Source organism: Micromys minutus (genome assembly GCF_963924665.1).
Source record: "Micromys minutus genome assembly, chromosome: 27".
Taxonomy (NCBI): Eukaryota; Metazoa; Chordata; class Mammalia; order Rodentia; family Muridae; genus Micromys; species Micromys minutus.
The window spans coordinates 36,754,324-36,777,721 of NC_137962.1; the positions used below are offsets into that span (position 1 = coordinate 36,754,324).

The following is a 23,398-nucleotide window of genomic DNA, read 5'->3' on the forward strand; positions in this document are numbered from 1 at the left end:
GAAGCAGCAGGCCAGGTCCCAAAGACCTTTTCCCCCACCAGCCAGGACCCCTGAAAGTCAGCCTGGAGTACACACCATTCGTGGAAGGGAAACAGAGGCTTATGTTTAGAGTGCACGGTGGTCAAAGAGGTGGCCCAGTAGTTAAGAACATGAGCTATTAATGTGTAAAGACACAACACATGGTTGCCTCTTAAATCAACACTTCAGCTGGGCAGTGGTGGTGCACACCTTCAGTCCCAGCACTCGGGAGGCAAATGGATCTCCAAGTTTGAGGCCATCATCTTGGTTTACAAAGCAAGTTCCAGGACAGCCAGGGCTATGCAAAAACAAACAAAAAACCAAAAACTGACTTGAAAAACGAAGAATTCTTAGTGCTCTTGCAGAGGATCTGAGCTCTGTTCTCAGCAGCAGGTCCCGGTAGCTCACAACCACCTGTAACTGCAGTTACAAAGGATCTAAAGCCTTAGAGGTCTCCACAGGCCACTGCACTCATATGCATATATCCACAAACATATACATGTAATTAAGTTATATGTTGATTTAAAAAACACAACACCTGTTAATATCACTACACAGGAGGCTGAGACAGGAGGACTGTGAGTTTCTTAGTGTTTAATCTGCAGAACAGAATTTTTGGCTGTCCTAAAACTCACTCTGTAGCCTAGGCTGGCCTCAAGGCCTTGAACTCAGAGGTCAGCCTCTACAGTGCTAGGATTAATGGTATGTGTCACCACTGCCTACCTGGCTTACATTTGTGCTATTTTTTTTTTTTTTTTTCCTAAACCATAGTTGCCATCAGGTGTTTGTTCCTGGTCTTTTTCCTGGTCATATGACAATCTGCTCAAACTACTTTTGCTCTGATTATGTGCCTTCCCTTCTCAAGAGCAACAGAGCAGATATTACTTTGATTTGATAAGTGAAGAAACTGAGGCACAGAGGCGTTAGGAGACTTGGCCAAGGGTATCTAGCTGGTGTGGACAGAAGTGTTGCCTGGGATTCCAAAGAGATGAGGTTTTCTGGCTTGGTTCTTATGCTGACATATGTAGAGAGGAAATAAAGGAGGGAATAACAGAAAAGACCACTGCCAAATTCTCGTCTCAAAATATTTAATTTTGTTTGAAAAGGATACATTCCCAACTTCCCTCCCTACCATATCACTCCGGCCCACCAGCAGTGACACACTCGCACAGGCACACACACACACGTAAGGCCAATGGGCTGCTGTCTGCTTCCACCTCTGCAGCTGGGACAAAGGGGTTTTCTCTTGTCCTCTTTCCCCCAGCAAAGGTAGGGAGAGGGGTTGCTGGAATGCGGCTCCCAGGGAGGATGCAGAGCCCCACACACTCTACCAATCACATGCACTTAGAAAAATAAAACCAAGTGGTGTCTGGCATCCAACACCAAAAGACAGCAATCTCTACCTGGAAATCATCTTTGCCTTTTTCTAGAAAAATTTATTGCACTTAATTAACAGATGTTAAAGAAGCTGTGGGTGGGGCTTTGCCCTGGAAACCAAGAGCTCCACTTACAGGCCCCTCTTACAGGGAGCATACCTCTAGGGGCCCCTGGAAAGCTTCACATCTGTCCCCAGGCTGGAGGACTGTAGGAGCTGCCTGAGTGGAAAGCAGACCACAGCACCCTCTCAGCAGAGAGTGTGGACCAAGGGTTAGGTTCACTGTCAACCAAAGGAGTCAGACCCACGTAACTCAGCCTTTGGGCTGAGGATAAGGTGACTGAGGCAGGTCCTCCAGGTGGCTCTTTCCAAAAGCAAGTAGTTCTTTATCTAGACATCTCTTGAATGTACATCCCTGCAGGGTTCTAACTCATTCATGTGTCTTTTCTGAGGCTGCCATAGCTGAGAACAGGATGTTTAGGAAGTGACAACACTTCTTAACCCAAGACATACCCATGGAAACCCAAATAGAAGTTGGCTTCTGGAGCCTGGTATTCCTTCGAATTCAAAGATCCAAGTGCAGGAGCTTCAGGCTTCTGCTGTCAGCTCCTAAAGGGAGTCAGGAGGCTTCCGAAGCAAGACAAAAAGTGGAGATCAACTCTTTCTGTGCAGCCTTGGGTCCTAAGGCCAACAGAGAGCCAAGCTTTTTTTTTTCTTCCTCCAAGATGTCAACCTCCAGGCATGCTCCTTCTGGTCTGTTTCCCTGCTGCTTTTCATACAAAAGGCTCCTCCAAGAAGCAAGCAGACACTGTTTCTGTAAGCACTTTAGGAGGAGCCAGAACCCCCTACCTACTTCTGGAAGGAAAGTAGGGCACCAAAAGGCAGAAAGGGGGCCAAAGGGAGACAGTAAGCCCCATCCACCCACTAGGGTCAGAACACAGATGGCATCCAGAGATAAGTTTCCATTCCTTAAAACTAAAACTTAAAAAACACAAACCTTACATTTTCTAGCCAAAGAAAACGAAGAGATTTTTCAGCTCAAGGCTTGTCCACCAGTAACAAAATGAGAACTGCCTCTGGGTGAACAGCAAGCCCAGAGAAGTGCCGGGTGGGTAGGAGGCAGGCAGCCCGGGCAGGACACTGACATGCTGGGTGCTACTGCCCTTGTGGTTACAACAGAGACAAGTGTGCACACGGTTCCTAGAGAACCACAGAGTCAAAGTCAGGGACCTAGTAGGAGGGAGACCTCCCTTAGCCTTAGGGACCTTTGTCAAGTTCCCCAGAGAGGTGGTGTGCAGGTCCTAGGAGGGGCAGGACATCTCTGGCTGCAGTCCATGGCCAGTAGACAGTCTGCCCAGGTCTTAACATCATTATGAAAAGTCTTAAAAGATTGGGGCCCCAAACTAAGCCACCATTTAAAATAAAGCCAGTGTTAAGTATAATAAAGCACCCTCATCACCTCTGTCTCCTTCACACAGGCTGCCCGCCCTGAGCAAATAAACACTAACTGACCCACATGAGCAGAGGGTTCCATGATTTCTAATCCAGCTAAATAGAAGAGAAAGGTGCAGCTGTGAGGCAGAGGGAGCCAAAGCTGCAAGACTCACTCTACCCCATGGTCAGAACTGTGTAGGCACCATCCGACTCCAGACCAACTGCAGGCCAGTGTAATGTCCCATGAGAGCTGTACTGTAACGTCAGCAAATACAACTCATATAAGGCGGCCTGCTGATACTCATGGGGAGGGATTCTAATCTGTGAAGTGATAGGCCCTCTTCTGCCTTCAGGGAGACTAGATTCTGGCCTGGGTACATTGGTGAGCCAGAGCAAGGGTTCCATGGAGCTTCCCAAGAGACAACCCCTCGGTCTGGTGCCTACAACAGGAGACTGTAGAGGCCAGTTTCCTAAACACCATGCAGAAGTGGTACCCTGGGGCCAGGAAGCTCAAGCTTCCTAGGTGATGGATTTTCTTTTTAAATTTAAGATCTGAGAAGGGATACTGGGTGAAAATAATCAGAGACCAAGCTAGTGAATGTCAGGAGCCTCCAGAATGGCCCAGAGATACAAAGGTGCTGGCAATTAGAGCCCAGAGACCAGCCATCCTGGGAATTTCTCTTCCATAGCAAGTGGGATATAGAGAAAACGGATTCCAGGGCCACTTCAGGCCTGAGAGCCACAAGATAAAAGTCAGAGCTAAGAATGGTTGGGTGCATTTCTGTTGCAAACCCCAAACCCCACCCTAATTCCAGGCTATGCAGAGACCCCCATTTCTGTGGTCCACCACCCTGTATACACTAACAGAGTATTAGCATGCCCTTGCTCTGAGACAGATGGGAATGAATGTTTCTCTCAAAGATTTTTTTTTGGAGGAGGGTGAAGGACAAGACAGACACACCCCAAGTGGAAATGCACCTGCTACCTGAGACGACATTAGGGTGACAATAATCATGACTCATTCTGTAGACAGCCCTTGTCAGTCCAAACTGGAGACTGAGGGGAAGGCTAGGAAAGCCTGAGCACTCTGTACAAGAGAACCTGGACTTCAGAGGCCCCTTCTGATTCAGCTGGAGCATCCAACAAGAGAGACTTGGGCCATTTACCCGTCTACGTAGATTCACTCATGTTCCCCATCAGAGAGGATCCTGGTCCCCTGGGGAAGTCACCACATGTGCTGGCCATGTTATAATGAAGCTGAGACGTTGAGTGCTCTTAGAGCAGGTACGCCACCATGTGCCCATGAAGAGTCCTAAGTCTCCACACGAGTGGGGTCCAGGAAGCCCCAGGCAGAGGTCTGAGGTGCAGGCAGTGCCCTGCGGGGCAAGGGGCGCAGGTTACAAGGGCCCGTACTTGGTCTCATACTTGGACACGATGGTCTTGCACTTGCCCACCTCCTTTCGAAGCTCAGCAACCTCCGTCCGCAGGGCTGTGTTTTCCTTCTCCAGGAACGCTGCCCGGATGGTGATCTGATTCTCCTTCAGGCGCCTGGCATCCCGAGAGCGTTTAGCTGCCACGTTGTTCTTCTTACGTCTTGTCCAATATTTTTCATCCTGTGGGAAAGTCCCCTAAGTGGGTGTCTGGTATTTCCTCTAAAAGAACTTAATCTTTCCTTCCCATCCCTAAATTCTCACTCCCTCTACACATACATAGTTCAATGCTATGGTAAGAACTCAAGGTAAGTCCCTAAGAAGGACTACTGTGGGACACCGCCTGTCTTCGAGGGGCAGGTGCATGGCAGAGACCAGGTCTGCATCGACAGGCACTGTAAAGCTGTGTGCTCTGCCCTTGCTTCCTTTACACACATTGGTGGGGTTGTTAACATCCCTTTCTCTTCTCTTTTTCTCTGTCTCTTTTTTGAGACAGGCAGGTGCTCTCTCTCTCTCTCTCTCTCTCTCTCTCTCTTCTCTCTCTCTCTCTCTCTCTCTCTCTCTCTCTCTCTCTCTCTTCCTTTGAGGTAGGTTTTCTCTGTGTATCCCTGGCTGTCCTGGAACTCACTCTGGACCAGACTGGCCTTCAACTTCCAGCAATAGACCTACCTCTACTTCCCAAGTACTGGGATTAAAAATGTGTGCCACCACACCACACTTAGTATTTGTTAAAAGCCAACAACCTAGGTACACTTTAGTCCCCTGATATCAAACCTGACTTTACAAGACCATGCAAGAGGCAGGGGGGACAGAGAGGGGAAGAGTGGGTGCATGTCCCATGGTGCATGTGTGGATGTCAGTGGATAACTTTGGGTATTGGTCCTTACTGTCCATCTTCTTTGAGACAGAGTCCCTTTGTACACTGCTGTGTTTGGCAGGATAGGCGGCCCAGAGCTTTCAACAACCTTCTCTTTCTCTGGCCTCCCATCTCCCAATAAGAACAGTGGAATTACAGCAGCACACTGCCTGCCAGGGCATACTACCTCTTACAACTTTTAAATGGCTTCTTAGGATGTGAACTGAGGTCCTCATGTTTTTATGGCAAATGCTTTAACCACTAAGCCAGCATTTCTCAACCTGTGAATCATGACCCCTTTTGGGAACAAACTTTTCACAGAGGTCATATTTAGGCCATCCAAAACCAGATATCTGCATTACTATTGTTTGTTTGTTTTCTCAAGGCAGGGTTTCTTTGTGTAGCCTTGGCTGTCCTAGAACTAGCTCTGTAGACCAGGCTGGCCTCAAATTCACAGAGAGCCACCTGCCTTTGCCTCCCACTTACTAGAATTAAAGGCAAGGACCACCACTGAGATACATTATGATTCAAAACGGTACCAAATTACAGTTGTACAGTAGCAGCAAAAAATAAAAAACACGAACTGTATTAAAGAATCACAGCATTAGGAAGATAGAGAATCACTGCTCCAAGCCATCTCCCCAGCCCTATAAGGTGTCTTTTGTCCTATAAAACTGTGGTACAGTGACTTCTCATACCAGGGAGGTGGAACACTAAAACACCCAGCAGCTCTGGGAAGAAAGGAAGTGTCAGAGTAATCAGGACCCAAGCCATACCTGAGTACTTCTCACCCAATTACTGCTGATGTGGCTTCAAGTAGACAACCCCTTTCCATGTGGTGTTCATAGTAGGAAGGGTTCTGCATATAAAATCACATATGAGGAAGCCAAGGCCCTACTCTAGTTTTCTTTGCTTCTCTCTCTTTTTGCTTTTATGAGAGTGTCTGTGTAACCCTGGAATGCAGAGATCTGCCTGCCTCTGACTCCCGAGTGCAGGGGTTAAAGGTGTGTGCCACACGCTCAGCTTTTTTCTCTTTTTGAAGTGCTAGGGACGAAGCTCTGGGCCTCATGTGTCCCAGGCAAGCACTGCACAACTGAGCAATGCCACTGGGCTGTGCCAGTGAGCTGCACTACTGGATATGCCACATATAATATCCAATAATATGGATATTACCCTAGACTCTTAAACCACCGTTGTGCCTTTAATAAAGGACACTGGGTGTTACCTTTTGCTCATCAGGAACAAAGACTTTCTTGGCTTTTTTGATCATGGGCTGGGGCTTCAGGTCTTCCTCTGCAAACTTGTGCTTCCGAGGGTTGAAAAGCTCCCCACCTGGTACACTAGAGAGAACCAGGTCAGCAGGGTCAGGATTGAAGTTCACATCAACCTCCACACAGTTGGGGTCGATAGGACTTGGCGTCTCCCTCTCCTTCTCCAAGGATGATTCTGAAAGACAGGTAGATGATCTAGAAGCATCTCACTGGACAGAAAGAACATATCACTCCATCAAACAATTTGGAGGCACCATAGACCACCGCCACTTAGAAGAAAACCACACTACCAACCCCAAAGGCAGACAGACACATGTGGTTCAATTCCTAAGATGGCTTCTCTTTCTTGTGTATACTGTGGTTCAAACACAGAACTCTATACATGCTAAGCATGTGCTCAACCATTGACCCACAAATTGTTCTGTTTAGGAACAGAACACAGCGGGCTGGAGAGATGGCTCAGCGGTTAAGAGCACTGACTGCTCTTCCAGAGGTCCTGAGTTCAAATCTTAGCAACCACATGGTGGCTCACAACCATCTGTAATAAGATCTGATGCCCTCTTCTGGTGTGTCTGAAAACAATTACAGTGCACTTATAAACAATAAGTAAATAAATAAAAAAAAAAAAAGAAAAAAAAAAAAAAAAAAAAAAAAAAAGGAACAGAGGCCTCTAAAATGGAAGGGATTTTTCTAAGTATTTTGCTTCCTGAAGAAACGGCAAGTAAAACACTGAATCGGGAGAGGACACGGGTTGAGAACCTGACATCAGGAGTCCCACTCCCACCCTGGTCAGTCACTTAGTCACAGCTCTGAAAGAGACAAGTGTTACCTCTCATCTGACAGAAAAGGATACCAAGGGTCAGAGAAATGCAATTGGCTCTCCAGAAACGCACAGGTCAATAACTGAACTAAAGTGTGAGTCATGGCCTGGCTGACTTTGGTTCCTGGCTCTTCCTGTTCCATATGGCTGGCTGTTTTATAGGTAAACATTGAGTTAATGTCAATTTTAGAGTTCAAAGGTTGAGTTCAAAGGTTGTGTGCTTTGGTAAGAGTTGTTTTAAAAGAAAACTGAATGTCTGGTCTACATATTCAATATTGCCAATACAAGTACACCAAATATTCAGCCAATTGTTACTGAATACAAACTACCTCTCTTATACTGTCCTGGCAGAGAAAACACAGTGTAACAGAGAGGTTAAAGCCATGATTCTTGACAGAAGACAATTTTTCCCTGCAGGAGATTTCTGGTCACATCAGACTCAAGGGTGCAACTGGCATAATGTGTGTGGAAGCCCGAAGGTTACTGCATACCTTGCAACAAAGAGAGGCCAAAATTAAAGCCAAAGCATTCATATTCATATTCTTTCTCTCTCTCCCTCACACACCCCAAATTCTCTGCCTTGTTCATGACATAAATGTGGCATGATCAAATTTAGGTCTTCAACTCAATCAGGTTGCATGTGGTGATAAAAGCTACAGGAGACTGTCTCAACCCCCTCCCCCAAAGGTGTATACATGTAGTATACATGTTTGTGAGTCCTGGAGCTCAAGAGATAAGAGCTTGTACTTATCACTACTCTTGCACAGGACCTGGTTATAGTTTCTGTTATCCTGCAATTCCCTGTAACTCAAGTTCCAGGGAATCCAACACCCTCCTCTGGCCTCTGTGGGAGATTTATTTACATGATATGCATACATACACACAAACATTCATATACATAAAATGAATAATGCTGGGCATGGTGGAACATACCTTTAATCCCAGCACTTGGGATGCAGAGGCAGGTGGAGCTCTGTGAGCTAGTCTGAGGCTAGCCTGATCTATATAGTGAGTTCCAGGACAGCCAGGAACACACATGCCTGTGTGCACATACACCACTGCACAAGAATGGAGGTCAGAGAACAAATTGTATAAGTCAGTTCTCTCTCACAAGGTCTTCAGGCTTGATGGCAAGCATTCTTATTGATGAGCCATCTTGGAGACCCTGACCCTTGCTGACCAGGTGTCTCTATGTAACCCTCATGCCTGTCCTGGAATTCAGTCAATTCAGTCTAAGGAGCCCAGGGTGGCTTAGAACTCATTATAAACCAGGCTGGCCTCAGGTTATAACAGTCTTCTCTCTCTGCTCCCTGAGTATTGGGAACCCACTTGCACTATTTAAAAGTAAAACAGAGGACAGTTCTATTGATAAGAAGCTCAGATATTAACAAATGTAATCTCTGGTGATAGAAATAGTGATTACCTTTGAGAAGCCCACTGCCCAGAGTCACAGGCATTTCATGGTTAGCAACACAGTTCTGCATCCTGATTTGGACAGTACTGATGTGGGTAGTTCACCCTGGGAGGATACACTTATACATATATACTTCACTGAAAATCTTTCATTAGGCTGGGTGTGGTGCCATATGCCTTTATTACCAGCTCTCAGGAGGCAGATCTGTGATTTACTGTCAACTCCACATGTCAAGTACTTAAACATTATTTAATGTATATACATGTGTGCGTATACATGTCAAGGCCGGAGTTTAATGCTGGGTGTCCTTCTTAATCACTCCACCTATTTTTACCTTTTACTCACTTTTATTTCTAGGTGTGTTCATCTGCATGCATATCATACAGCGCATCTGAAGGCCAGAGGACAACTTACAAGATTTGTTTCTCTCCTTCCACTGTGTGGGTCCTGGGGCTCAGTTGTCCTGATTATACATACGGTGGACCCAAGTTTGAGTCCCACCTCTCCACTAGACTTCATGGAAAATTCCATTTCTGCTGAGCCATCTTGCATTCCACTCTTATTTTTTGAGATAGGGTCTCTCACTGAACCTGGAGAGCACTGACTTGTTTGCGGACTGGCCGACTGGCCACATAGTGCTAAGGTCTGAACTGTCTGAATGATTTACTGACTTACTACTAAGGCATCTCTGTCTCTCTTTTTTTTTTTTTTTAGGTTTATTTACTTTATGTGTATGAATGTTCTACGTCCATGCATGCATGTACACAATGTGCATGACTGTTGAATCCTTTGGAACTGGTGTTATAAATGGTTGTGAGATATAGTGTGGGTGCTGGAAACCTAACTCAGGTCCTCTGCAAGAACACTAAGTGATCTTAATGGCTGAGCCATCTCTGCAACCCATTTTCTTTGTTTTTAATTTTTATTTAATTAATTAAAATTTATTTTGAAGTGCTGAGAAAAAAAAACCCAAACAAGGCTTTTAAAAATATATTTATTTTATGTCTATGCATGTGTGTCTCTATACCACATGCATACCTGTTACCCAGAGGCCAGAAGTAGGTATTAGATCCCCTGGGACTGGATAGTTACAGACAGCTGTGAGCCACCATGTATGTGCTGGGAATCCAAACCTGGGTCCTCTGGAAGAGCAACCAACACTCTTAAGTACTGAGCCATCTTTCCAGTCTGGAACCCAAGGTTTTGTGCACGCTAAGCAAGCCCTTGGCCACTGAATTACATCTCCAGCCTCTTTTTTATTTTTTGAGATAGGGTCTCACTATGCTATTTAGACTAGCTTTAAACTTGTGATCCTCCTGCCTCAGCCTTCAGTGTAATAAGGATTACAGATGTATTGTGGCTGCAGAAATACAGTGGCTAAAACCATGTGCTGCTTTTGTAGTTAACCTGAGTTCAGTTCCAAGCAACCATGTGTTAGCCCCTCATAATTAAAAATAACAACTCTAAAAGGGTATTTTAGATACATGGGAAAAATGTTCTACCAGTGATATATACTCCAACTTCTTTTTATATTTTATTTGAAAATTTCCCCTTTGAAAAGTTAAACAGAAACATGCCATGAGAACTGTGTGGTCTGGGTCCCAGGAAATACCTGCCATCATGTCCCCAAGACAACAGAAACTTTTGCATAGCTTCTGAACAGGGGGACAAATCTTTCACAGTTGGTTTATGTTCAGATATGAAAGCAAATAAACAAAACAAACAACAAAAACAAAACAACAACAACAACCAAGCTAAAACACTCTTTAGATCATGAAGGATTTGTTTGTTTTTTGTTTTGTTCTGAAGCACTGGGAAGATCATTTGTGCTAGCGCCTAAGCAGCGCCTGCCTAAGCAGATGAGCATCTTCAAAATGCTACTTCAGTACCTACAGCTGGGTGATGGGCAAGTTTCTTACTTCTCTGTGCCTCAGTTTCCTCATCTACAGAACAGGAATAATAGAACAACTAATCTTGTAAGACTATTTTGATGACTTTTTGTTAAAGCCGGGCATAGAGTAAGTCCTAAGTAAATGTAAGCATGTACAGTCAGAATGACATTAACAGTGATGTTGAGTAGTAGTGCCTAAACCTCCCAAGAATCTGTGGCCAAAATACAGCATCAAATGCACAGTGGGATTTCTCCGGCAGAGCTGCAGCCTGGGAACTCATTCCAGCATCCTGAGCAGTGCCCAGAGGAAGAGCAACTGCTGCCAGGGTGACTGTTTTATCCCCAGCCTTACAGACAGTACTCAAGAGTGGGAACAGAGGGCTCCTCTAGTCTGCAGCCCATCAGGACCTGCTTCAGACAAGGGGCACACAGGAGTGTGGACAGCAGAACTTAGTGGGAAGTGGGCTCCTTAGATGAGACAGGTGGGCCTGCCCAAAGGCCTGTCACCAACCTGTGCTGGACACTGTTTCCGAGGGCTGAAAGATGGCAGTAGAGGAAGATGGTGGAGATGCCGTGGAAGAGCTGGCAGACTCCTTCCCTTCAAGCTCTGCCACAGGCAGCAGCAGGTTCTGGGCCAGGTGGGTGGGGCTGGCAGGGATGCCATTCTCCAGCAGGAACTCATCCAGGTCCATGTACTCCAGGTGGAAAGACTCGCCGTCATAGGGGATAGTCTTGTCCCAGATGGGTGGCATGAGGGAGGCAGAGACAGCCATGGTACTGGCTGCTGCAGACTCGTCTTCCTCCAGCTTTTCCTTCCCCTTTTCCTTATCTGCAAACAAAATCTATGATGAGACACCACACAAGAGAGTAACTCATCCCATGATAGGGACAGTGAGCTTTGGAGAAGACCCATCTTTCTCAGAGGCCTGTTTCCATCCAAACCCCATATACATGTTTTAAGAGCACGTCCTGTCTTCTCATTGTACCCTGGTGCTTGAACCAGACAGGCTGGTCTCCTTAGGGAGTGGCACCACATTCTCTTGATTCTGGCCTTTGTGAAATGCTAGCTGCATACTGAGGTTTGAGGTGGTCCCAGAGTTAATGCAAACAGACTGTGGGCTGGCATCTACAGGAGAGGCATGAGGAAGGAAGTGGTGCTTCTAACCTTTCCTAAAGCCAGTATCTTCTAGGTTCCCCCATCCTTTTCCCTGCAGATATGTTTCTCCATAGCAACCCAGGGCTGCTATCCACTAGCTATGGGACATGTGACCAGATCCATGTTATTAACCTGAGTCTTGGTATGTTTCACTGTCACCAGCCTCTTTTGTGAAGAACAGAGACAGGATGTGAAAATGACTATTAACCAAGTACATGATACATAGTAGACACTCTTTATTGCTATGAGCTTACTAAGGGCAGGAATTGTGTTCCAGATTTCAGGGGCCAACAAAGAAGGTAAGCAGTGGCTATGGGAACCTATCTAATGCCTGGAGAATGCTGGACTTTCAGACAGATTGGCTTCAGGTGATTGCAATGGGAGGATCTGGAGCTCTTTTCAGAGCAACCAGTTTAGAAGGCTTTATCCCTGAATAAGCAGAAAAGACTGGAGGCAGGTTTCCTGGGAGGATGGAGAAGGGAGGAGCTGAAGAAGAAAGACTGTTTCTATTCAAAGCAAAGCTAATCAATTAGTGAAGATCAAATCCCCCTTGTCTTAGTCAAAAGGTTATGCAAATGGATATCTAAGAGAGGGCAATTAAGAAAAAAAAATACTGAGAAATGTGACAAGACAGAAAGAAATCAGAGTGAGAAGGAGGCTCATCAGAGAAGTGGGAGATAAAATCATGACACACTCATAATGGGTTTTCAAAACTGAAGGAGACAACTTTGAACTCTGAATTTAGAACTAAAAAAAAAAAAAAAGAGAGAGAGAGAGAGACATCAAATGTTATTATGTTGGAGAAAAAGCAGTCATGCTTGGGTCCCAAGACCAGACAGCCAAAAGGCAGCCTATTAGTACAAGAACAATGACCAGACCCCATGAGGTGGAGGTTCTCACAAGCAGAACTTGCTCATAGCTTGTAATGTGATTTAACATAAATTTTTATGACTGCCTTTTTAATTTAATTTTTTTTTTAAACCAGGCTTTGATTTAAAAACAACTGGGAGGCAACAAAACTCCCAGCCTGTGGGCTGGGGGCCAGATGGCCTCCCTGCCCCTCTCTTGGAGTCCACATTCTGTTCAGAAATGACTGGACCAGTCGAGTGGGGTCACTTGGGATCAAAAGAGGTAAAAGAAGGGAGGAAGATAAAAAGTAGCCTTACAGAAGGACAAGCAACAGGAAGCTCCATATTGTCCCTGACCAAAGCAACTAAAACATTTTCTCTCCCTGGTTTCTGAGATAGGGTCATGAAATCCAGGTGACTTCAAACTTGATGAGCATCAGAGGATGACCTTGAACTAGTGGTCCCCCTGCCTCTACCTCTCCAGCGCTGGGACTGCAAGCAAGCACCACTATAGTCAGTCAGGTTAATTAATTCAGGGTTCATAAGGTCAAGTTTTAAGTTAATTTCCAAAGGTAAATGACTGACGTGTCCAGGACTTAAATCAGAGGGACTAACACCATTGCTTGACATTTTCATGCAACAGAAAGAACACCAAACCGAGAGCCAGAAGGCCCACCCATGTGACCTTGAAAAACCATCTATGCCTCTCAAGGGTCTCAACTTTCCTCACCTACAAAGTGGAGACAATGACCCAAACCAGATAAGAGTATGTTAAAATGCTTTGTGAGTATGTGTGAATGTAAGCCAAAATCACTGTATGGCCTGCTACTCTCTGGTAATCTCAAGCAAAAGCCGCCAGCTGTGAGCATCAGCCAGCCCTGGCAGTTTGTCTTACTCAGATCTGGGGCGAAGCATCACCTTCATACAAACAAAAGGGTTTGTGCATATGAGGTCCTGAGACAGTAGGAGAGAATCTAGCCTCACCTGATGAGCAGAAGCTATTTATAACGCAACAGTGACAACCATAAGCACAGCAGCCCCAGAACACACCCAAGGAAAGAAAAATGGCATTTTAGAAAGGGAAATGAGTTCCCCAGTATTGGTAATCCACAAAAGCCAATTCCTTCCCGGATACCTTAATTAAACTGAGCTCTTGAAAATCCAAAAATCTCAGACTGAAAGCACACACACCTCAATAGACCTAAAACCCCACAATAGGTGGCAGTCCTGCTGCTCTTCCAGGCCAAATACCCAGGTCAATTCTGCTTCCCACACAAGGTTCCAGGGACCCTTGTGGCCTGGGCAATTTGATGAAGCCTGCTCCTGTTATTGTGATTCCCAACAATCTACCAGGAGAAGGACCTCAGTGGCCACATTCTAACCTTCATCACAGCCCTACTTGGCCTACCCTTCAACCCCTTAATTTTTTTTAAACGAGGCTTTGATTTAAAAACAACTGGGAGGCACTACTGATCCTCATTTCAAACAGACTCCTCCATCTGCACCTCAGCAGCGTCCCAGGAATGCATTTTCATTAAAGCAACACAGTGGACCTGCTCAATGTCCACTCCTAGAGAGGAAGAATCGTCCTCCTCCAGGACGGGCCAAAGACATACGAAGGCCATCTGCTACATTGATCTGGGCCTCTCAAACTTTGGTGGTGAACTCTGCACCCACGAGGATGCAGTAAAGTGCTTCTTCTTAGAATACAGGTTCTGTCTCAAGATCCGCAGACTAGGTGAGGACCAGGAACCCGCATTTTAAAGCAAGAAGCATCCTAGGGATCTGGATGCATGCAGCCCCGCTGGAGCCCCATCTAAGTGGCTGCTACCTTGCAAAGTTCTATTGACCTGTCCTTTCCAGATCATCCCCTGACTTTCTCTCTGGGCCAGAGGCCTAGTCCAGCAGGCCCCTAGTCATCTTGGGGCCCGGATAACACCACCCCACTGGACCGCTTCACCCTGACCTCTGACCGGGCCCGCCCCGCCCCCACAAGGCCCCGCCCTTGCAGAAACCCCGCCCCCAGACACGCGCGAGCCGCCCCCCCTCACCGAGGCGCGTCTCGCGCGGGGGGTTCTCCATCAGCTTCTTCAGGACCAGAGGGAAGGAGCCCGACAGGCCCCGTTCTCCAGCTGCACGCCCCGGGCCCGGCCCCGCCTGAGGCTCCACAGGCGGCTTCTTCCCGCCGCCCGCGTCGGACATCGTGCCCTGCGCCCCACTCGTGCGCCTCGCCTCCCCCGCCCGCACCCCGAGAAGGGCCGGAGCGGCTCGACCCGCCGCAGCTGCTGACACGGGCAGCACTGCGCAGACGCGCCACCGCACCCCCGCCTCTCTCCATCCGCACCCCTCCCGCGGACTGGTTCCGTCTCATTCATTATTCATTAGGCCAGGCCAGCGGTCCCGGAGCGTGGCTTCCGATTGGTGCGTTCTGCGTGAGGGCGGGCACAGCTCTTCAAGCTGGGATTGGCTGTGGGAGCCAAACGATGTAGACACGTGCTGGGCCAGGTGAGGTGTATTGCTCCGCCCGCCTGGAAGCATCGGGGCCTTCTGTGGAGCACCCCTGTCCTTTTTGGTCAGTCGCGTCCCCTTCGCCACCACTATCGTGACGACAGGTTTCCTCCCAGTCCATCGCAGCTCCTTCCCTCTCAGAAGCCACCTCAGAGGAAGGCGGAGCTGGGCGCTAAGGCCCAGCCCCGAGGGTCACGTGGAGCGGCAGCAGAGTCGAGCCTCGTGGGGAGGGGCAATGAGGGAAAAGGCGCACGGCAGCCAATGGGGCGAGGGGGCGGGGCCGGCGCGACTGCACGAGGCTCTGCACGTGCGGCTGCGGCGCGGAGGGGCGGGCCGGGGCGGAGAGGGGCGGGGCTGGCTCTGGCCTGGGCCTGGCCCCGGCTGGCCTGTACTGTTGTTTGGCGGACTCTGCCCCGGGTAAGGGGACTGGGACGTGGGTACCCCGCCAGCGCTCCTCCCACGCTCCGCGCGGGGTTAGCAGAGGGCAGGCGGGTTCCAAGATCCGCCACTCAAGCGGGTGTCAGGTTGCCCACTGATTTAGGGATTGGGAGCAGGCGTGGTTGCGGAATAAATATTAGTACGGAGAGCACATTCTTGAGCCCTACCCATGAACCTGGGTCGAGACAGACTTCCGTACTACTTAGCTGCTCGCTTGTGACCTTGGGAATATCCAGTTGCTCTGCTGGAGCCCATTTCCTCAGTCTTAAAATTCAACACTGAGAGTCTCCACAACCCGTGGCGCCTCCGAATTTCCCTTTCTTAAAATTAAAAAGCAAACCAAAACATACTTCTTGGGTTCCTTAGGGAACCCGTGAGCTGTAAAGGGTGTACAAACCTTCAAGATGACTCGCAGAACTTTGTACCTCTTTGCAGTACAAGTCATACTCGGCTTCAAGCCCAGACAATACTAGACACTTTGGGATTAGGCTCCCTGAGGGGCAGGGACTTGGCTTGTTTATACACTGTCCCTCCCATGGCTCCCTGCCCCCGAAGGAGGAGCTGAGTATGTCTGAAAGGCAGCCTGCGGCTCTTGCGGTAGGTACAGAACACCACAGTAGACAGCTAAAAGCACATGGAATTAGAATTGTGGTAGGATTTGAGGAAAAAGAAACTTAGCTGAGTAGGCCTAAAGGAAGAGATGGGATGGAAAGGTGGACTGTGAATCTAAATATCCAAGTTTTTGATTATTTTCTGAACCTGATGCCTCCAGCCCATTGTTCTGTTTCTTCAGTCTGTTCTTCTTTTTGTCAAATAGGGAGAAAGCAGGATTTAGCCTCCGGCGTTCCCATGCAAATATCTTTCCTAATTCAATCAAACGTGATGGATATAAATCCAGTGTGGAAAAAGGGAGCTGCACAAAAAACGCAGGCGCTGCAGAACACTTAGGAGGAATTTTGTGTGTATCTAAGATATCTTAAGGAGAAACTGACCTAGAGGTGTCTAGAAATAAATTTAAAAGAGCAACTCCAAGAAAATGAAGCAACATATGAAACTCTAGAAAAGGAAAGCTGGGTGAGTAAGATGGCTCATGGGGTAAATGTGATTGCTGCCAAGTCTGACATCCAGAGTTCAATCCCTGGGTACCATATAATGGCAGGAGGGATTAACTCACAAATTGTCTTCAGACCTTCATGAGCATAATAATTCCCCTGTACACACACACACACACACTCTTCTCTCTCTCTCTCTCTCTCTCTCTCTCTCAGATGTAACAAAACATTTTTAAAGAAATAAACATCTCCAAGTGGTTTGGTTCTAGAGGAACTGACTAGACTAGACTGAAATGTACATTTTCATGGCCAAGTCATGTTGAGAAGGTGAACAGTGTGGCAGAAGAGGGTTGATAAGGTAAGAGTGGCATCTTATCTGTCTATAACAAAGATGACACACGGGGCTGGGGGGAGTGAAGATTCCCACTCTCTCTCCCTCTCCTTCCTCCTCTTTGTCCTTATCCTTACCCCCCTCTCTCTTTTGAGCTATAGCTACCACAAATGGATGATGGATCGCCATCCTGGAACAGTTTACCTAAGCAAGTGACTAGGATGCAGGAAGGTAACAGGCCTAGGCTTCAAAACTGATCTAGCTTTGAGTTTCTTCTCCGCTGACACTGTAGAGTTCCCCCTGGATAACCAAAAGAGCCTGATAAACTGACCTCTGAATCCCAGCTGGCTTCTCTGCTGTTGTCCTCTGCCATTGCTATGATAATGGCTATGACCTTGCCTCTTCTCAGAGTAGAGGGGTAAGTGTTGTGAGAAGTAATTTGCTAATTGCCATAGTGTGAAAGCCCTGTAAAGAAATAGACTCCCTCAGAGGAACACTTAGTCTCTTGGTTAAACTTTAAAAGCATGTGGTGGCTGGGTGTGGTGGTGCACACTTTGGGAGGCAGAGGCAGTTGGATCTTTTTGAGTTCCAGGCCAGCCTAGTCTATATAGTAAGTTCCAGGACAGTCAGAGCTACATAGTGAGACCCTGTCTTTAAAGAAAGAAAAAGAAAAATATGATGTGTCAGTACACTGCTCTGTATCAATAAATGTTCTGAGGTTTTTTTTCATTCATTTGAGATAGGGTCTCATGGATCCGGGGTTGGCTTCATACTTGATGTGTAGAGGAGGATGACTTTGGATTTATGTTTTCCTGCCACCACCTCCTGTGTGTAGGACCATAGGCATGCATCCCCAGCACCAATTCATGGAGTTCAGGAGATCAAACCAGGCTCTGTGCATGCTAGGCAAGCAGTACTAACTGAGGTATATCCCTAGTCTCTAATAATACTTTTGAATTAACTAAACATTTATTTAGTGCTTGCGTATGCACACACACACAGACACATCATAGTAAACATTTGAAGGCTAGAGGATAACTAGCCTTTGGAAGTTGGTTCTCCTTTTACCATGGTTCCAAGGTAAAATTAAATTTAGATTGTCAGTCCTAGTGGTAAGTGCTTTGTCCCACTGATCCATCTTGCTGGTCAATTATAGTGAGTTTGTTTTTGTTTTTAGTGAGGGTGGGCTTGAGACAGGATCTCTGTACTGGCCTGGGATTCACTCTTTGTAGACCAGGCTATCCTCAGACTCACAAAGATCCACCAGTGCTGGGATTAAAGGAGTCGATGTGCCAGGCCAATAATAGTTTCTCAGCACAATGCCTGCCTCAGAATGCCTGGAGCAGCTTGACTCTGGCCTTGAGAGCAGACCTGAGGAGACCTTCCTCTGAGCCAGTGACTTGCTTACAACACTGTGCAAATGGCTTCTACGCCTTCGTCAGTTTCCTCTGAGAAGCAGCAGATGGAGAATCCTCCTGAGTAGGCCTGTGGAGACTCCCTGTGATAAGCACTGGCAGGTACCCACCTACGTAATATAGATAGGTGGGCATCCACCCAGCCTCTTCCTTCCATTCAGGATGTGTTGGTTCAGGATTTGTTTTGTTTATGATGATAAGGATAGATTATAGCGTCTAAACCAGAGCCAGAATGGGGTGAAAAATGTTATTTACCAGAACAGGAAGAGTTTTAGATTCTGTTCTTTTCAGCCAGAAACCTGCTGACCAACCCAAGTTAGAAAGCCTATTGAATAAACCATATTCTGAGTAAGTGATTTTCATTAGCCTGGACCCCACACTGATCTTGAGCACTTAGCATCTAGAAGGACTAACAAATGGTATAGGAGCCTGGAATGTGCAAAAGCAGGCTGATGTTACAGCTTCCACTGAGTTCAAGAAAGACAACACTTGGTGTCCCAATACTAACGGCGGGCAAGCACAATGCTTTGTCCAGAGTAGTAATAAATGCTTGTTGGCTTGCTTTCTCTGTTTGGTGTTGGTAAGAAGGTTAAAACTTTTTAGAGCCAAGTCTCATACAATTCAAGTGTTATTAACATGAACTAGTCATGTATTTGACTTACGATGGAATCTGGAAGAACAAGCACTGGCCGTTGTTTTGGCTAGTCCCCAGCACCAGCCTTGCCAGCAGCTCTCTTTTGTAGCCCACATACCTGTGGCTGGGAAACTGTGGATCTGTGCTTTGTACTTTGGTTCTAGGGTAGAAGTGGTGGGTGGGGCCTCTTTTTAAATTCTTGCCTCTCCCTTTAGTACTCTCAAGAGTCTGTCCTAACAGCACCATGACTATGGAGAAAAACCTTCCCCACCACAACCAGCCTGTGTACTGTTTGATACCACCCGACAGCTTGGCTCCCTACCTGAAGTTCTGCTGGTGATACAGAAATGGGTGCAGGCTATAGAACCCAACTGCTGAGGTCTTATCCCTGGGATCTTTCCATCACACTACATACACACCCTTCTGCATGGGCCAGCTTTCCCCACACCCTGAAAGTTCTTCATATAGTCAGCTCTGCTTCACTTTCTAGGTTCTAGCTTAAGTGTCTCCCTTTAGAAAGGCCTGTTGGACCCATAATTTCGATCTTTCCTCACTGGGTTGCCAATTCTAGTTAAGCAAGGACAGTGTTTGTCTCATCCACACCTGATCCACAAACAGGGCAAATGTTCTCACTAAAGCTATAATGAATAACTAGATGACCAAGAAATGCCACATGGTTTCAGAGACTAGGGAGTCCTGTGGATAGCCAAGAGCCTGGAAGCAGGAGCTGGGTGAGCTCATTGACAAGTATGTGGCCCTTCCATTCTGGATCATCAGAGTTCTCACTGAAGAATGGAAAACCATTCCTTGCAATGCACACAGTGATGTAGCAATGGTTGGCACATGCTCCTGAGAATGGCCGAGAGACTCAGGTCATTCCTATACATTCCTTTGTGTTCCACATACAAAGCCACCTGGAAGGGTGCCTCTTGACACTGCCATCAGTGTCTGGCACTTGATGAAGATGAATTTTCCATGTTTCTAATGGGGGTAGGGTGTGACAGAGGTAGAAAGGGGCCACTCCACCTATTTTCTCTGAGGTGGCCAGGCTCCCTGAGTTCATTTTTCACTAAAAGAATGGAGAAGATACACCACTTAGCAGGCTGAAATGAGGAGTAAATTACATAATATATCCACCTTGTAGGAGGCCCTGTGTCATTTCCTCCCTCCTGAGCAAGCACCACGTTTTTTTCTGGTTTCCCAGACTGTGAAACCTCATACATGCCTCAGAAGACCAAGTTTGGGTCAGCCCAGGCTGCATGGAGTCCGCCCTCCGCCTGTTTACTTCAGTTCACCAAGAGGACTGGAGTGAGCCCCTTGTCTTCCCTTTTGTGACCCAGTTCCGTTTGGTGCAGGGTTGAGGGAATCATGCCCCAGGAGTCTCACCAAAGAAACAGCCCTGTGGGTGCACAATCTCATAAATTCAGGTCTTTAAAGGGAGGTGAAAAATAAGGAAATGAGGCTCAGGTTGCCAATGTAAGCAGGAAGGGAACGAGGGTCAGATTATAGGTAGAAAGAACAGAAATCAAGCCACATACACTGTTCTTGGCCTTTGAGAGAGAGCCTCACGGGATGTCACAGTTGAAAACACTTCCATGTGGGACAGCTCATTTAGTCCTGGCAATGAGCCAGCAGCATAGGCATTCCTCATTCTCCTTAAAAAGGCTAGACTGCTCACTGGGCAGTAGAATTAAGGGTCACATCCTGACTCTGATTTTAAGGCTTTGCTTCTTACAGCCTTGCCCAGAAGCACTCCTTTTTTACCTGGTTTGACTGAAGCATGTCAGGCTCCTGTATGTGGAGGCCCAGATAAGTGGAGAAGACAGAAAGGAAGATGGGGTGAGCACTGAAAGAATCTTTGGGGAAAGTGCAAGAGCAGAGATGGAGGTGAGAAACTGAGTCAGAGATTAGAAAATGGTGTAGGGAAGCCGGTCGAATTGTGGTTCAGAGTAAGAGCCACCAGGAAACCAAGGAGTCTCAAGTCTGGTCTACACTGATCAGGAATCTACCTACTTGGGGACCAGAAAGAAGCAGACGTTTGTGCAGGCTGCAGCAGGTCCTGGAACTGCCAGAGGAGCTCCATGTGGATCTTGGAAAGTATCTTTGAACTAGAGCACACAGTGGTGGGAGAGCATTCTTCAGGGCACACCTGGAATTTCTCACACTCTGCATTGCTTGATTCTGAAATTCTTTCCTGATGGAACTTAGCTACACCCTGCATGTGACTTGGCTGTGCTGCGGGGTATCTGGGCTAGAGGAAGAAAAGGGAAAGTGAGGATTCTGCAGAGCCTTCCAGGAGAAAACCACCTCTTAACATGGAGATGAAGGGCAGAGAGGTGGGAAATGGGCAGAACAAAATACAACAGGAACTTGTAAAGTCCTTACACAGGACAGAGTCTTCTGGCTCAGTGCGGTGGGCGTGCACGTGTTTAGGCAGACATTTAAGTGCTTTGGAAAGTCTGGGAGATTTGGGGAGTAGTAACGCTAGGTAGGGAGAAGTAATATGAGTTGGGGTTTTGTTACATATTTGGCTCTTGCACCACTTTCCTCTCAATTTTTTTTTCAAAGTTGGCCACAGCTGCTGTCAGGCCTGTTGTGGGTCAGGCCTGTTGAATGGCTTGTTCTGATTTTTAATGAAGTGCCACATGGAATGACAGTTTGTCCAAGACTCAGGCCTAAGACCCAGCTACACTGGGCTAACTAATCCTCAGGCAGAGGATTACCCAATATTGGCAAAGCTCTGCCTGAAACCTTGGGCAAGTCCCCTAAATGCTGCTCTGCACACCATCTAGGAGCCAGTGACCAAGAGCTGCTACCACACTTCAAAGGCATTGTTAGTCTCATGCAAAAAGTCAAGCAACCCCTTTGCATCTGGAGCTGACCCTGTCTGCAGTGCAGTAGGAATCTTGGGACAGCTGGGTGGGGTCATGAGGCTGCTGCATCATCTTCCCTAGTGCCTGCAGGGCTGGGAGGGCTCTACTTTACATTTTGAAAACTCTTCTACCCAGAAATGGCAGAAAGCTCTCTCTGGCCTGCTTGTGGATATGGATATGATGATCTGAGGCTCATCCATCTGCCAGAGGTCTTTTCCAGGGATGTAGACATGAGCGTCTCCTGCTGAGCAGCTGCCTTCTTCTGTGCCATTAGACACAGGAACACCAGGAGGGCATCTCAATGCCTCGGTATTAGAAGCCCCAGGATGTGGTCTAAGGGGACTGGATCAAAAATCCATAAAAGGTCTTGGACGACTCTGCCACGAGCTTTGGGGAAACCTACTGCCTCAGACATTTCCAGGATCAAAGCCTGCTGTCCTGCCTTCCCAGAGCTAACAGAATTAAGTCCATTCCTGGTTTCAGAGGGTGAAAGGAATGCAGGGGCTGTCCTTTGGCTCCTAAGTTTGGAGAGCCCTGCAGGAAGAAGTCTGGGGGGGGGGGCACCATGCCGATGAGATATATCAGATGCCAGGATAGAATGAGGCAGATGCCAGCAAAAAGGGTCCAGAAGAACACCCTGACCTCCTGTCACCCTGGCATCAGAGACAGGTGGTCTCTAAAAGCAACACAGCCGTACTGGTGCTTAGCATTCAAAAGGCTTGGGTTCGATCCCCAGTATAGCAGGAAAATTTCTGATAAAGGTAGCAAGAACTGGGTGGCAAATCTGAGACATAAAGATCAAGAGAGAGTACCCTAAATTAGTTCCCCAACTCCCCAAAGCACTTAACTTTTCCAGGCCAGACTTGTGAGGTACCTGGTACAGGCTACCCCAAGTCGCCCCCTCCACACCCTCCACACCCTCCACCACTCACTCTGCTCATCTGCTTGTCCCTAGCCCCGGGGTTGCCTGTGGTATCCTAGGAACGCGGGGCTTGTGGTCCTGTTACATAACCAGCTTCTATCCCATCCATGAGTTCAGCCCTCCAGCAGCGAGCAAGTGGAGAAAGCCTCTTCTCAAGACCCAGCTGCTGCCCCAATCTACAGGCTCTGCCCCTCCTCTGCTCACCCCGGCGTGCAGAGGGAGGGAGCTTTAGAAGCAACCGGCTTCCAGCTGGACTCCTCTAGGCGCTGTAGTCCACCCTTGCCCCACGTGAGCACAGCACCTGTCAGTAGCTGCACGCTGGCCATAGCACCCGGAGCCAACAGGCACAGGGGCAGCTCCAGAGTTGGTGTGGCGCCCACACACATCCTGGGGTCCTCTGCATTGCAGCCCTTCCTACCCATCTTGCTACTCGTTCCTGTGTCTGCTTCCACCCCTTACGCACTTAGGCACCTTCCCAGTATAGACCACTTGTGTTCCTACCTGCCTTCTTCTCGGACCAAGGCAAAGAATGCTCCAGCAGGGACTTGAGGACCTCAGGCATGTCCATGGCAGGGGCTACTCCAATCTGGTTGCAGCTCGACATGGCCCAGCAGGAGGTGCTTGCTCCGGAGTTTAGAAGCAGCTGGAGAGGCAGGGGCTGCTGGGGAGCCACAGGCTAGGGAGGCAGGCGGGGTGTGAGCCTGAGGCAGCC

General features: G+C 47.6%; 1 protein-coding gene across 2 annotated transcripts; it reads right to left on the reverse strand.

Annotated features, from left to right (window-relative positions):
- Window positions 1-1,089: 1,089 nt before the first annotated feature.
- Window positions 1,090-23,364, reverse strand: TEF (TEF transcription factor, PAR bZIP family member). 2 transcript variants are annotated; one of them, XM_080939163.1, is made up of 4 exons: window positions 23,188-23,364; window positions 11,021-11,338; window positions 6,339-6,559; window positions 1,090-4,440 (listed from the first exon to the last, which is right to left on the reverse strand). In XM_080939163.1, exons 1-4 carry the CDS (start codon window positions 23,288-23,290, stop codon window positions 4,225-4,227), a joined length of 858 nt encoding a protein of 285 aa, XP_080795289.1. In that variant the 5' UTR covers window positions 23,291-23,364; the 3' UTR covers window positions 1,090-4,224. The 2 variants fall into 2 exon arrangements, with proteins under 2 accessions (XP_080795289.1, XP_080795288.1); XM_080939162.1 differs by lacking the exon at window positions 23,188-23,364 and adding an exon at window positions 14,565-14,742.
- Window positions 23,365-23,398: the final 34 nt, after the last annotated feature.

Excerpts from the sequence above, each read along its gene's own strand:
- TEF (XM_080939162.1), bottom strand. The coding sequence starts at position 14,715 with ATGTCCGACGCGGGCGGCGGGAAGAAGCCGCCTGTGGAGCCTCAGGCG. Across the intron at positions 11,339-14,564 it reads CCCGCGCGAGACGCGCCTCG|ATAAGGAAAAGGGGAAGGAA; the intron begins GTGAGGGGGGGC and ends TTTTGTTTGCAG. Across the intron at positions 4,441-6,338 it reads TTGTTCCTGATGAGCAAAAG|GATGAAAAATATTGGACAAG; the intron begins GTAACACCCAGT and ends ACTTTCCCACAG.